The sequence below is a fragment of the Trachypithecus francoisi genome, unplaced genomic scaffold (genome assembly GCF_009764315.1).
Source record: "Trachypithecus francoisi isolate TF-2019V2 unplaced genomic scaffold, Tfra_2.0 Lachesis_group2, whole genome shotgun sequence".
NCBI lineage: Eukaryota > Metazoa > Chordata > Mammalia > Primates > Cercopithecidae > Trachypithecus > Trachypithecus francoisi.
The window spans coordinates 110,882,857-110,898,434 of record NW_022681465.1 but is presented as its reverse complement, the minus strand read 5'-3'; the positions used below and the strand labels follow the sequence as shown (position 1 = coordinate 110,898,434).

Sequence of the window (15,578 nt, the reverse complement as noted above, 5' to 3'; positions counted from 1 at the left end):
GAGTCTCGCTCTGTCGCCCAGGCTGGAGTGTAGTGGCCGGATCTCAGCTCACTGCAAGCTCCGCCTCCCGGGTTTACGCCATTCTCCTGCCTCAGCCTCCGGAGTAGCTAGGACTATAGGCGCCCGCCACCTCGCCCGGCTAGTTTTTTGTATTTTTTAGTAGAGACGGGGTTTCACCGTGTTAGCCAGGATGGTCTCGATCTCCTGACCTCGTGATCCGCCCGTCTCAGCCTCCCAAAGTGCTGGGATTACAGGCTTGAGCCACCGCGCCCGGCCCAAAACATCCTTTCTTTTCTTTTCTTTCTTTTTTTTTTTTTTGAGACGGAGTCGCTCTGTCGCCCAGGCTGGAGTGCAGTGGCCTGATCTCGGCTCACTGCAAGCTCCACCTCCCAGGTTCACGCCATTCTGCCTCAGGCTTCGGAGCAGTTGGGACTACAGGCGCCCGACACCACGCCCAGCTAATTTTTTGTATTTTTAGTAGAGACGGGGTTTCACCATATTAGCCAGGATGGTCTCGATCTCCTGACCTTGTGATCCGCCCACCTCGGCCTCCCAAAGTGCTGGGATTACAGGCGTGAGCCACCGCACCCGGCCCCAAAACATCCTTTCTTAAATGTCTTTGTGTTTTGTTTTATAAGCTGCTCCTGTCACTTTGGTTTCCCCTGTCAAAAAATATTCCCACAACAAGGAAAAAGAATTAAGTACATTTTGTATTATTTGTGAAAGTTAAAAACTATATGCAATGTCATGAATATAAATAATTTCGAACAGCATGTTAGATGATGCTTATGATGTAATACTGGGGGGGACAAATATAAAAACAGGAGACAGATATAGATAGACAGACAGACAGACATCAGCAGAATCCCAGATACATATCAGCAGAATCCCAATACTGGGAGGGAAAGTGCTTGTTCTTGCAACCTACCAGAAAGAAAATAGAAAAATATATGTATTTCACTTGTTGGTTTCATTTCTATTACTTTTATATTTAGTGGAAGAGGTATGTTTTTAAATTCCCAGTTGCTCTGGAGATACGTCCCAGTTCCTTTAAACGTAACACTTTGGGCATCCAGCCCCTGCTGACACCCAGTGACCAGGCCCCACCTCCTCTTTCTTCTATCTCTAGCATCTTCATCCAGTCAGCAATAGCAACGAATTATTTTCTTTTCTTTTTTTTTTTTAACAGGAATGGAACAGCATGGAGTCAATGAATTCTTTTACCTTTCTACTTGCTGCCCACCCATACTCTTAATTCTACATGGATTTGAATACCCTTTTCCCTACATCAGTGCCACTTCTGTTCACACCGATTAGATCTTTCTGCAGGATCAGCACTGCTTCTACTTCAAGAAATAAAAGCTTTGGCAGTGTTCACGCAAGAAGGGGGTTGCTGGCCCAGTCTGCATAAATCTGGAAACTTTGTGAGAACTGATGGGTGAGTCAAACAAACCCTGGAAAGCACCTCTGAGGCAAAAAGTAAATCATTTATAAAGAACTTGTATCAACTGATAAGAATAATACTGAGATCCCAAAAGACACAGAGGCAAACTTCAGAGAATAATTCTTCAAAGAAATATAAATTGACTTTAAAAAACAAAAAATGTCAACTTCACTACTAATCAAAGAAACAAAGTACAATGAAATGTCATGGTTACTATCTATTACTACGCCATATTTTTTTTTAAAGAATATCCCTCAGTATTTGGAGGCAAAAGGAATGCTCTCATAAACTGCTGGTAACTTTATAAATATAATCTAGTAATTCCACTTTTAGTAATCCAGATTAAAGTACTACATTACAAGGCTCTTGCTAGTTTAGATTTTTATTTTTTTATTTTTTTATTTTTTCTTTTTTGAGACAGGGTCTTGCTCAGTCACTCAGGCTAGAGTGGACTGGTGCAATCACAGCTCACTGCAGCCTCCAATTCCTGGGCTCAAACGATCTTCCCACCTCAGTCTACCAAGTAGCTGGGACTACAGGCATGTACCACCACACAAAGCTAATTTTTTATTTTTGGTAGAGATAGTGTCTCCCTATGTTGCTCAGGCTGGTCTTGAACTCCTGGCTTTAACTGATCCTCCCACCTCAGCATCCCAATGTGCTTGGATTACAGGTGTAAGCTACCATGACTGGCCCTAGATGCTTATCTTTAACAGAAAAAAAAAAAAAATAGGTTAAGAAAAAAGCCATGCCCAATATTAGGAGAACAATTAAGTAAGAAGCCCTCCCTTATTCCACCAATCAAATTTAATACCTTCCTTTGTGGGTGGTTAGTGCTTACATTTTAGCACTTTGACTGAGTTGTATTACACATAGTCATACCCAAGTCTGTTTCCCTTGCTGGACTGTAAACTCTCTGAGTACAAATTTGAGATCCGATTCAGCTCTGTATTATATCCCTTACCATCTTTGGGTCTTTTGGGCCGCTCCTCCTCACCCTCAGCATCCAGCACAATATTTCACTAACAGCAGGATATGAAAAAGTCTTAAGCTGAACCACTACAAAAAGCAATTAATCAATGACTTTAGAGATAAAATAATTTTATACACAAGATATATAAACACTTAAGAGGTATGAACAAACACTAAATTTAGAACTGCCTTAATTCAACCATAATTTAGAATAAGCTCAAATTCCATGAGAATGCAGGAATGAGTGTTAGATCAAAGGAGTCAGAATCAGCAGTCATGTCCCTTTACCTTTTTCTCCATCTTCCTGCCTCAAACATACATTCGAAGCCTAGAGATGCAATGAGTATCCTGAAACGGTGAATCAAGCCACAAGTTTATGATTGTAGTGCCAAAGGCAAAAGCCTGATCCTCAATTACATCAATGAGCCACTGCCTCACTCTGGACTTGTGATGTGAGGAGAAAGAAATCCCATGTGTTAAACTCACTGTTAATGATGTTTTCTGTCATTGTGACTGACAGAATTTTCTAACAGATACTAACAGAATTTCTCATAGTGAAAGAGTTTTCCTTTACTTGTTCTGACTTGTAAATAATACATATCCATCTACTTGGTTACAGTGACTACACCATAAGTGGACACTTCAATCAAGAAAGGCCTATCAGACTACAAAGACACATGCACACGTATGTTTATTGCGGCACTATTCACAATAGCAAAGACTTGGAATCAACCCAAATGTCCATCTGTGACAGACTGGATTAAGAAAATGTGGCACAGGCCGGGCGCGGTGGCTCAAGCCTGTAATCCCAGCACTTTGGGAGGCCGAGACGGGCAGATCACGAGGTCAGGAGATCGAGACCATCCTGGCTAATACGGTGAAACCCTGTCTCTACTTAAAAATACAAAAAACTAGCCGGGCGACGAGGCGGGCGCCTGTAGTCCCAGCTACTGGGGAGGCTGAGGCAGGAGAATGGCATAAACCCGGGAGACGGAGCTTGCAGTGAGCTGAGATCCGGCCACTGCACTCCAGCCTGGGTGGCAGAGCAAGACTCCGTCTCAAAAAAAAAAAAAAAAGAAAGGCCTATCAGAGTCTTCCTCCAGACTAACCTATGGTCTGAGGGGGAAAAAAAAATTATTTCTTTCCATTAAAAGCTATGGCTACTGGCAGCCATTTTGCTTGTCCCTTAAGAAGAGGCCATCTGTTGAATGGAGACCACTGAATTCAAAGATGGAGAGACATTATCTGAGCTCCCAGATCCAGCTCAGCTTAACCCCTAAACAGACTTGCCAATTATGATACAAATTAACTTTTTTTTTGCTTAAGGTTACTGAAATCATATTTCCAACCACTGAAATCATATTTCCAACACCTGCATCCAAAAGAGTCCTATATACTACAATAGGAGTAAACACACAAATAATTATTTTAGTAACACACACCAATAATTTTTTTAGAGTTGAAAAAAATGCTGTTCCATGTTAACCCACATAATTCATATAAATGTTAACCCACAAGATACAAGTTACATTTGTCATTCTCCAACTGCCTACTGTTCCTTTCATAATGCCCACACTATAACCACACTGAAGTGCTTGTTCTTTCCTATACACTCTCTTCACATTTTTCTATTTGTGATTTTACCCTGCTGTTCTCTTACATTAATACCCTTCCCTCTCAATCTCTAACTGTATTTCCTCTGAAACACCACAATATTTTTATTTGTATGTCCCTTAGTAGTTCTGACCTTGCATTACAGTTATGCATGTGCATGTCTTATCTACCTAACTGAACTGAAATGTCAGTGAGATCAGGGCCCATATTTGATTTGTATATATCCCCACAGGTCAGTCTGTCCCCAAAATCCACATTACTTCTACAAAACCTATGCTATTTCACAACTGTCAATACCTCAGTAGCTAAGTACCAGTAGCAATATAGCAATATACTTAATTATCCTGGATAACACAAAGGCCACATTAATATAAATGAGAAGACCGGACAGGGTACAAATTACATTTAGATAGGGATATATAGAACAGAAAAAGTCCCAACTTTGTCTAATTTAAGAAGTAAGTTTTAGGCCGGGCGCGGTGGCTCAAGCCTGTAATCCCAGCACTTTGGGAGGTCGAGACGGGCGGATCACGAGGTCAGGAGATCGAGACCATCCTGGCTAACACGGTGAAACCCCGTCTCTACTAAAAAATACAAAAAACTAGCCAGGCGAGGTGGCGGGCGCCTGTAGTCCCAGCTACTCGGGAGGCTGAGGCAGGAGAATGGCATAACCTGGGAGGCGGAGCTTGCAGTGAGCTGAGATCCAGTCATTGCACTTCAGCCTGGGCGACAGAGCGAGACTCTGTCTCCAAAAAAAAAAAAAAAAAAGATATTTACTTTGGACATACTGAGGTCTTACACATTTTCACTTAGTCACCCAAGTCAAGCCTATTTTAGGCCTTGGCCTTCTCTGTTAACTCTCAGGCATATCTATAGTAATAATTCCTACCTCCTCCTACCTAACTCACCCATCCACCATTATTTTTCCAGGCGATATCCCTGAAGAGAAAGTCCACTCCTAGTAGTATCCTAACTCTAAGCCACATCCATCTAGACTCAAAGCGTATATAGTTAATGCCTTCAGCTTCCCTAACTCTCCTATAATCTATTTCTCCCTAACTTATTCTTACCCCTTTGACTCTTATGCCTTGCCTTTCTTCTTTCCCTTAGTTCTACTCAACTAGTGGCTTATCCTTTATGTCTCATCATCATACAGAAACACAGACCTCAGAAAGACTACACAGACAGGAAAGCACAGTCAATAATAATAGCAGCCACCGTTTACTGCATACCTATTACATGCTAGTCACAACGCCTGGTACTTTACTAAGTGTCTGTGATTCTCATGGCAATCCTGATACTAATTTTACAAAAGAGGAATCTGTCCTGAAAGACTTGTCAAATATTAGTCAATTAGGAAATATTACAGCTGAGCTGCCTAGTTCCAAAACCTGCATTTCTTCTACTTTATCAAAGTGCCAAAAACAAAATGTTGACTCTATTTTCCCAGCTTCCACCCTTGTCCCACAACCCAATAATCTACTGTCCACATAGTAGCAGAGTGGAGTGATCCTTTGCTTAAATATTGATTACTTCTTTGCTCAAGTCCCTCCAGTGGTTTCTCCCTTGCTCAAGGAAAAGCCAAAGTCTTTATTATGGCCTAAGAACCCTGTGATCTGTCCATCTGCACTCCTCCCCCATTACCTCTCTGGTTTCACTGTTTATCTCTCCCTCACTTACTCTAATCCAGCCACACTCAACCTGTTCACACCTCAGGGTTTTTGCATTTATTGTTCCTTCTACCTGTAGCACTCTCCCCACCTCACAATCTTCTTAGTTTATTCCCTCACTTATTCTAGGTCCCTGTTCAAATGCCATCTTCTCAAGGAGACCTTCCCTGATCACCTATTTTATATTGCTACCTTCTGACCTCAGTATGGCCTATTCCCCTCTCCCTCTGCTTTACTTTTTTCTCTAAAGTACTTATCACCACTTGAAATATAAAATATTTATTGTTTTCTTGTCTGCCTCCCACTACTAGAATATAAGCTCCATGAGAACAGGGACTTATATTCTGTTAATTGTATATTCTGCTTACTGTATCTGTTATATAGTAAGTATATAATAAATATGTATTGAATGAGTAAATGGGGGATTTTATTCTCCCTAGGTGTTTAACACAATTGGCCTCAGATACATTTTCCAGAAAGTAAATGCAAAGGCAATGTGCATTTGTTCTAGTCTAGATCAACTCAGGCAATCTTCTCCCTTCAAACAGTACCTTTAGAGAGCACTCCCTTGGCCCGACGAGGTGGTTCATGCCTGGAATCCCAGCACTGTGGGAGGCCGAGCTGGGTGGATCATGAGGTCAGCAGATCGAGACCATCCTGGCTAACACCGTGAAACCCCGTCTCTACTAAAAATATAAAAATTAGCCGAGGATGGCAGCAGGCGCATGTAATCCCAGCTACTTGGGAGGCTCAGGCAGAAGAATGGAGTGAACCTGGAAGGCAGAGCTTGCAGAAGCCGAGATCGTGCCACTGCACTCCAGCCTGGGCGACAGAGAGAGACTCCGTCTCAAAAAAAAAAAAAAAAAAGCATCCCCTCTAATTTTTCAAAGTTCTGAATAAACAACGTCATTGAGCAAAAAACTGAGTAGACCGAGCCAACTTAACCAGCGTGTAGTATTATAATCAAAACTTGCCGGGCGCGGTGGCTCAAGCCTGTAATCCCAGCACTTTGGGAGGCCGAGACGGGCGGATCACGAGGCCAGGAGATCGAGACCATCCTGGCTAACACGGTGAAACCCCGTCTCTACTAAAAAATACAAAAAAACTAGCTGGACGAGGTGGCGGGCGCCTGTGGTCCCAGCTACTCGGGAGGCTGAGGCAGGAGAATGGCGTGAACCCAGGAGGCAGAGTTTGCAGTGAGCTGAGATCCAGCCACTGCACTCCAGCCTGGGCGACAGAACGAGACTCCGTCTCAAAAAAAAAAAAAAAAAAAATCAAAACTTACAGCCAAATTAGTCAGACATATATTTAATGATATGCATAAATGTTATTGTGCTGCACGGTAAGTAGGCATAAATAGATAAATAGTAGACACTTTATGTAAATGATTCTAATTGCTATTTCTTTTACACAGTCAAACCAAGCACATCTAGGATCCCCTTCAGGGGAAGACAGAAAGGAGTGAAAAGCTAGATACTTAATACTGGAAGGTTAAGTCCTCTCTTATTCCACCCCTTAGGCATTGGCCTAATGGTCTCCCAGCCTGGCTTCCGTGTCTTCAAGAAAAGTAACTTGCCAGGCATGGTGGCTTAGGCCTATAATCCCAGCACTTTGAGAGGCCAAAGCAGGAGAATCAATTGAGCCTAGGAGTTCAAGATCAGCCTAAGCAGCATAAAAAGACTCCATCTCTACAAAAACTAAAAAATTAGCCAGGTGTGGTAGCATGCACCTGTGGTCCCAGCTACTTGGGAGGTTGAGGCAGAAGGATCACTTGAGCCTGGGAGGTCGAGGATGCAGTGAGCCATGATTCCACCACTGTACTCCAGCCTGGGCTACAGAGTAAGACCCTGTCTCAAAAAAAAGGGGGGTGGAAATTACTCCTTTCCTTCCACAGTAAAAAAAAAAAAAAAAAAAAAAAAAAGCTTCCTTTTACAAAAGATTTAAAAACTAGGTTGGGAGCCTGGCCTCTGTATCCAGTCATATAAAGCTAAGAAGAACCAGCACAATCACTAACTTCTGTCTCTGGCAAGGAAGATGGGGCAGACAAGCTGGTGGGGTAACCAAGAAAAGAGATCAAACGTACTGAGTACCTATTGTACACCAAGTACACTAGCAGGTGCTCTGCATAATTCCTCTACTTCCCCAACCCACCTACACCCCCAAGCTGTGTTCCCAGAAAAGTAGAGGAACATGCAGAGAGTGGAATGGTTCCAGTGAGGTCACCCTACTCCCTCTCATAGGGCCTGAAAAATCAACAGAGAGCTCTCTTAGGAAGATTAACACGAAGCTATTGTTTACTGGCCATTTCCCTTACTTCTTATCTAAACCCACAGGAGGGCAAAGGGCCCTCTACCTTGCTATGGGTTTATCCAGACCTAACCAGCCTGCAAAGCCAAGGCTAAGCCCACTCTTTCTGGGAACTCATCCTTATTCACTGCAGCTCTCCTCTCTCCCATTGTCAGGGACATTTACTTGGGTACACAATTATTCACTTGTGTCATCTTGTAATTAATTTATTGGGGAAATGCTTATTTCACCATTGATAATGCAAGCTCCTTGAAGGCAGAAACCTTAAAACTTCTTTAGTAAGCTTCATAAGGCCTAGCACCATTTAAAAAAAAAAGTCATGCCAGGCAAGGATGGCTCACGTCTGTAATCCCAGCACTTTAGGAGCCCAAGGCGGGATGTCTGTTTGAGCCCAGGAGTTCAAGACCAGCCTGGGCAACATGGTGCGACTTCGTCTCTACCAAAGAAGATATAAAAATCTAGCCAGGTGGGATGGTTGTGTGCCCAGAGTCCCAGCTACTCATGAAGCTGAGGTTGGAGAATTGCTGGAGCCCAGAAGGCAGAGGTTGTAGTAAGCCATAATCTCACCACTGTAATCCAGCCTGGGTGACAGAGTGAGACCCTGTCTCAAAAAAAAAAAAAAAAAAAAAAAAACAGCTCCAAATATCTGGATGAATTAAAGGTAAATATGAATAGGTGATAAAAAAGAATCAAACTTCTGGCTCTAGATAGACACATTGGCATTGAAAAGAAGGATATAGTACAGTCATGCGCCACAAAATGACATTTCAGCCAACAATGCGGACCATCTATATGATGGTGGTGCCACAAAATTATAATACCATATTTTTACTATACCTTTTCTGTGTTTAGATGTGTTTAGATACACAAATACCATTGTGTTACAAGTGACTAGTGTTCAGTACAGTAACACACTGTACAGGTTTGTAGCCCAAGATAACAGGCTATACCTTATAGCCTAGGTGTGTAGTAGACTACACCATCAAGGTTTGTGTAAGTACACTCACTCTATGATATTTGCACAACAAAATCACTTAATGACACATTTCTCAGAACACATCCCTATCACTGAGCAACACATGACTACATTCTAGATTTGTCTTCTAAACTAGTTTTATACAAATTTCCCTACGAAAAAGAAAGTGTGCCTGTCATTCAGGATATAGCAGACATCTTCACATGGAGGTCTGGGGTATTCGCATCAAAGCTATAAAGACACATGATGCCAAGAATTAGGGACTTTCTATTGTATCAAAAATCATATTTACATCTATCATGTCTGAAAGTCCGCAATACCCAGAGTGTAAATCCAACCGAACAGCATTAGACGGGGTCACTGATCCTGGACCCAACAGAACAAGGAGAACCTGAAATGTCCTCCCTGAATGGATGATGATGATGATAAGACTCAGTCTACTTTGCCCACCTAAATGGCCTGGTTCTAGTAGCGTAAGTCTGAAAATTAGTTTGAGAAAATTCAGGAACAAGCCTGAATCAATTCCAACCGCAAGGATTTGGGGATGTGAGTTTGAGTTCTCTCACCACACTCCAGTAAGGAAGAACAGGCTTAACAGCAATTATCTTGTAATTAAAAGATATCTGACAGTTATGAATGCCAAAGCTTCCTATTTTAGCACCAACTAGTGGAATTCAGTATGGGAGATGTTAGTAGAAGCTATCCTATACTACTCCTTACCTGATCATTCTGACCTGAAGGAGATCATCTATTCCTAGAGCTCAACAGGGCATTCAGTTTCTCAGACTCATTTATTTCTGGACCTTGATGTTGTGTTGAGTAAGTCATTGACTCAGATACCCAATACCAGCTGTGTAAGTGCTTAGTAAGACAGACATGATAGTCTCTTTCCTTTGAAATGCTCAGTCCCAGAATTCTTTTAGTCACTTGAATACTCAGCAAAAAAAAAAAAAAAAAAAAAAAAAAATCAGACTAAAGAGCTTTGTCAAATTAAAACTGCATCTAGATTCCAATCCTTCAGTGCTGTCCCACTAAAAGTGGTTGATGGCCAGATTCAGGTCCTCAACTTTCACTGTTTTTAGGGACTACAATGCTATGCATAGAGACCCTTAAAAAAAATCTCTGACAGTAATTTCACTACTGGGAATATTAACAACAGCTAATAGTTCTTACGTACTTACTATGCGCTAGGTACTGTGTTAAGTACTCTCCTTAAAGTATCTCATTTAACCTCACAAAATCTGAACAAGGTAATTATTATTATTTCACAGATGCATAAATGGAAGCTTGGAAATTAGCACAGGGTCACACATTAGTAAGTCAGTAACAGAGGTGGGACTCAAGCTCAAACTGACTGGCCTTCCAGGGCCTATCTTTTCTTACTACCACCCTATATGGGAACATATCCTTGGGAAATAATCCCAAAATACAGTGACAATTTTAGGCTAAGAGGCTCAGTACCGTGTGATTATAACACAGTAACTTGAAGCATTTCAAATATGTATAATTAAGTAAATGAAAGCAATCCAGATTACCAAATATTATGTAGGCATTAAAAATATTTTTATAAATAACTGTGACATGATGAAATATTTATGCTATAAATAGAAAAAGCAGAATATAAAATTTTATATACAGTCAAACCTCAACTATGTCAAAAATTTATCTGTACATGGAAAGAGCTAAATTTACTGCTAAATAAAAATGACAAGTTGCAGAAAGAGAGAGCTATATAGAGCATGGTCCCATTTATGTAAATAGTGCCTAATTTTAAGTATTCAATAAATGTAAGCCATTATTATTACAATGAACATGTACTACTTTATAATCAGAAAAATCAGCAAATTAAGTGTTTATGTACTTCCTTATTTAGTAACTACAAAGTATATTATTTTAAGAAAAGTAAATAACATGTGCCTTGCCTCTCTGGCAACCTTAATTTAAAAAACACTTCACAGGCCGGGCGCGGTGGCTCAAGCCTGTAATCCCAGCACTTTGGGAGGCCGAGACGGGCGGATCACGAGGTCAGGAGATCGAGACCATCCTGGCTAACACTGTGAAACCCCGTCTCTACTAAAAAAATACAAAAAACTAGCCGGGCGAGGTGGCGGGCGCCTGTAGTCCCAGCTACTCGGGAGGCTGAGGCAGGAGAATGGCGTGAACCCGGGAGGCGGAGCTTGCAGTGAGCTGAGATCCGGCCACTGCACTCCAGCCCTGGCGACAGAGCGAGACTCCGTCTCAAAAAAAAAAAAAAAAAAAAAAAAAAAAAACACTTCACAATTATACAATGTCACATTTAAATACATCTAAGTTACAGGAATCAAGTAGCATTGAGAAGAACACTACAACACTTCCAGTTACCTAGGTTTACATTCAGCATGTTAGACCACAGAGAGCTGTGCTGACGTGACTATATTTAGACTTTAAAATCATAAACAGAAAGGCCAAATCAGAGGTGGTATTTCAAGGGCTATGATTAACAAGATTTTCTTCATCAATGTCTTATGCTGTCTGAAAACTAGGGATTTTGGTACAGATCTTTTTTTTTTTTTTTTGAGACGAAGTATCACTCTTGTTGCCCAGGCTGGAGTGCAATGGCACGATCTCGGCTCATTGCAACCTCTGCCTCCTGGGTTCAAACAATTCTCCTGCCTCAGCCTTCTGAGTAGCTGGGATCACAGGAGCCCTCCCCCACGCCTGGCTAATTTTTTGTATTTTTAGTAGAGACAGGGTTTCACCACGTTGGCCAGGCCAGTCTCGAACTTCTGACCTCAGGTGACCCACCCGCCTCAGTCTCCCAAAGTGTTGGGGATTACAGGCATGAACCACCGCACCCGGCCTTTGGTACACTCAAGAGATTAAACCAACAGCTCCTGGATAATTCAGCAGAGATATGTAGGACATGAATGTAAATTAGCGGTATTTTTCAGCTGCTGTCTCTAGGTAGAATTTCTATTAAAACACACTATAAAAAGAGGAAAAAAACCTACAAGGGATTTATTTTGAATGAAAAATGGGCAACTCTAGAACTTAGTTCAAATTCCATAGGAATCTCAGTATTTGAATACATAAGTTGAAGTGCAAGGTCCATTGCACTGCACTGATTTTTAGCCTACCTATGTAAAATAGTAAGTTAATACGTTAAAAGATGGGCCAGGTGCAGTGGCTCACACCTGTAATCCCAGCACTTTGGGAGGCCAAGGCAGGAGGATCACTTCAGGTCACGAGTTCGACAGCAGCCTGGCCAACATGGCGAAATCCCGCCTCTACTGGAAAAAAAAGTACAAAAAAAATTAGCCAGGTATGGTGGCGCAAGCCTGTAATCCCAGCTACTTGGGAGGCTAAGGCAAGAGAATCATTTACCCTGGGAGGTGGAGGCTGCAGAAAGCCAAGATCATGCCACTGCAATCTAGCCTGGGTGACAGAGAGAGACACTGTCTCAAAAAAACAAACAAAAAAAGAACAAACAAACAAACAAACAAAAACTTAAAAATGAAAAACTTTTCCCTTCTCCTTCTCCTGAGGTATGTGTAACAAGACAAAATACCTGCTAGAAGTAATGATGAACATAAAAGTACTAGAAAAATAACTAGATAGAAAAAACCCCAAACCAATAACAACTCTAACTTTGAAGAATAGCTATCTGTTTTTTCCCGGCATTGTACTGTATAGGATTATAAAACCACTACACAAAAAAGTAAGAGTTTGGCTGTCCCAGTGGGTCTTTACCTGTATTTTCTCCCATCAGACCATTGCAGTACATGGCATGTCGTTCAATCTTTGTGGGTGGAAAGCTCTGGTTACATAGCGGGCAGGATACCTGGTTACTGGATGAGAAGGTAGAAATAGCTACTTCCTTCTCAGCATCTTCCTTGTTACCAACCTGAAGAACATGACAAACAGCAATTATAACAGCTTTAGTTCATATCTTTCCCCCCAAAGAAGTGCAAGAGACTCCACCCCATATTTCACTTACTTTCAAAGAGACAACAGCTTATCAAATTTTACTTATCAAAGAGTAAAGACTGAGAGATACTACTGATAGAGTTAATACTTATTCAGTTCCTTATACTGCCAACTATGTATTAAATACTCTATATGTATTACTCATTTATATGTAAGTTTATATATTGTTTATATATAAGTATACTTATACTGTCAACTATGTATTAAACACTCTATATGTATTACTCATTTAATCTTACAAAGTTATTAGCACACTCTTTTTTTACACATGAGAAAAGTACTTGTGTAAAACAGTAAAGCAATTTGCAAAGTCACAGAACAAGTAAGCGGGAGAGCCGAGATTCAAATGAAGGACTAGTATCTGGCTCAAAAACTTGAGGGCACTGATCTCTACCACATTGTAAGGCACAATCCTCACTGCATCAGTGTGCTGTGTCTGCTGGGTTTCACATTTTGCATATCAACAGCACCTTAAGGACACATTTTCAATTTCACAAAAGGACCGTTATTACTGTAAGTGACTTTAAGACATAAGGAGTTACCAAACAAAAGAGCTCTAAGCCAAAAACAGCATAACTAGGATTTAAGTTAAGAACGTAAGTCTGTACTTAGACCCATAAGACCTAAGACCTGAGTTTTATTTGTGACTTTCTGGATTGAAAGAGGAAACTAGGCCGGGCACGGTGGCTCAAGCCTGTAATCCCAGCACTTTGGGAGGCCGAGACGGGCGGATCACGAGGTCAGGAGATCAAGACCATCCTGGCTAACATGGTGAAACCCTGTCTCTACTAAAAATACAAAAAACTAGCCGGGCGACGTGGCGGGCGCCTGTAGTCCCAGCTACTCGGGAGGCTGAGGCAGGAGAATGGCGTGAACCCAGGAAGCGGAGCTTGCAGTGAGCTGAGATACGGCCACTGCACTCCAGCCTGGGCGGCAGAGCGAGACTCTGTCTCAAAAAAAAAAAAAAAAAAAGAAAAAGAAAAAGGAAACTAAGGCCAGTGCAGTGGCTCACGCCTGTAATCCCAGCACTTTGGGAGGCAGTGGCGGATGGATTATGAGGTCAGAAGATCAAGACCATCCTGGCTAAAGCGATGAAACCCCAACTCTACTAAAAATACAAAAAATTAGCCAGGCATGGTGGCGGGCGCCTGTAGTCTCAGCTACTCAGGAGACTGAGGCAGGAGAATGGTGTGAACCCGGAGGCAGAGCTTGCAGTGAGCAGAGATCGCGCCACTGCATCCAGCCTGGGCGACAGTGCGAGACTCCATCTCAAAAAAAAAAAAAAAAAAGAAAGAGGAAACTAAGATCTATATACTTAAGAAGCACCAAAGAAGTCATTAGTTAAAACAATCAATTCTGCCAAAGCCACTCTTAAACCTATCTCTCTTATTCTTCTCTGTTTTGTAGTCATCATTTCTCCTACAGTTGCTGGTGTCTCTTAAAGGCAGTTTTATTTTACCTGCACAGGTTGATCAGAGCCAAGAACTCTGCAGTGATTAATTCAACAGTGTGCGTGAGCACTGCAGCACTACTGCCTAACACTTGCTTCAAAGGACAGCATGTCCTATCCAATCAATGTGAAAATGTCCTGCATAGCTACTGCTTACATTTAAAGCAAGGGACACCTGGGCTGTCATTACACCTTATTACATGGGGAAAACAAATAAAATATCTTCTGATACAAGAACAAAACACGACCAAAACTTCAATGCATAGAAAATTGGACTTGAGTCAATTGGGTCTTTTGGGGTCAGGAGTTGGGGCTATCTCTAAAACCTAATGCTTACAAGTGTGAACTAGCAGAGAGGAAAACAGGCCATCTAAATACCAAGTCAAACTGCCAGAAAATCTCCTGTTTTCAACACTACCTGCCTTTTGTTAAAAAACATACTCTAAAGGCGTAAAACCTAAAAGATGAGAAAGGAACTAACAGTGGTTGAGTTCTTACACTATGCAGGCTCCACCAGTCATTTTTCACATTCATCCCTCCCAACAAGCCACTGGACAGAAGTATCACTAACTCTGCTATTACAGAAGGGGAAACTGAGGCTTGGGAAAGCAAAGTAACCTGCTGGTCACAAAGTTAGTAAGTGAACTATCCAGGCTCAAACCTAGACCCACTTGGCATCAAAACCTTCAGTAATTCCATTCTCTCATGTTGTGGCAGAAACAAAAAACCTCCCTTCCATTCCACCTTGTTTCTGGAAGCAGATTCTGCAAGGATCTATTTATTCTTCTTCTCCAGAAAGTGGGGAAAGTCAAGTGGGTCTGGAAGTTCTAGGTGCTATGTTTTTCAGATTTAATCACTAAGCTTCTCACAAATCCAGGTTCCTCTGTTCATAAATCTTAAACAGAAAAGTTGTAAAGCTTGAAAAACTGCAAAGCTGGCCAGGCACGGTGGCTCACACCTGTAATCCCAGCACTTTGGAGGCCAACGCGGGCAGATCACATGAGGCCAGGAGTTCAAGACCACCCTGGCCAACATGGCGAAACCCCATCTCTACTGAAAATACAAAAATTAGCTGGGCGTGGTGGTGCACACCTGTACACCCAGCTATTCAGGAGGCTGAAGCAGGAGAATCGCTTAAACCCGGGATGCGGAGGCTGCAGTGAGCCGAGATTGCACCAC

At 41.8% G+C, this 15,578-nt stretch overlaps 1 protein-coding gene across 9 annotated transcripts in view; it reads right to left on the bottom strand.

Moving 5' to 3' along the window:
- The window catches only part of UIMC1 (ubiquitin interaction motif containing 1), a 99,581-nt gene that overhangs the window by 26,671 nt on the left and 57,332 nt on the right, over positions 1-15,578 (bottom strand). For all 9 annotated transcript variants that reach the window (XM_033180051.1, XM_033180052.1, XM_033180059.1 and 6 more), the window contains one exon: positions 12,713-12,866. In XM_033180051.1, coding sequence (XP_033035942.1) covers positions 12,713-12,866 — 154 coding nt within the window. The remainder of the gene's footprint in view (positions 1-12,712; positions 12,867-15,578) is intronic.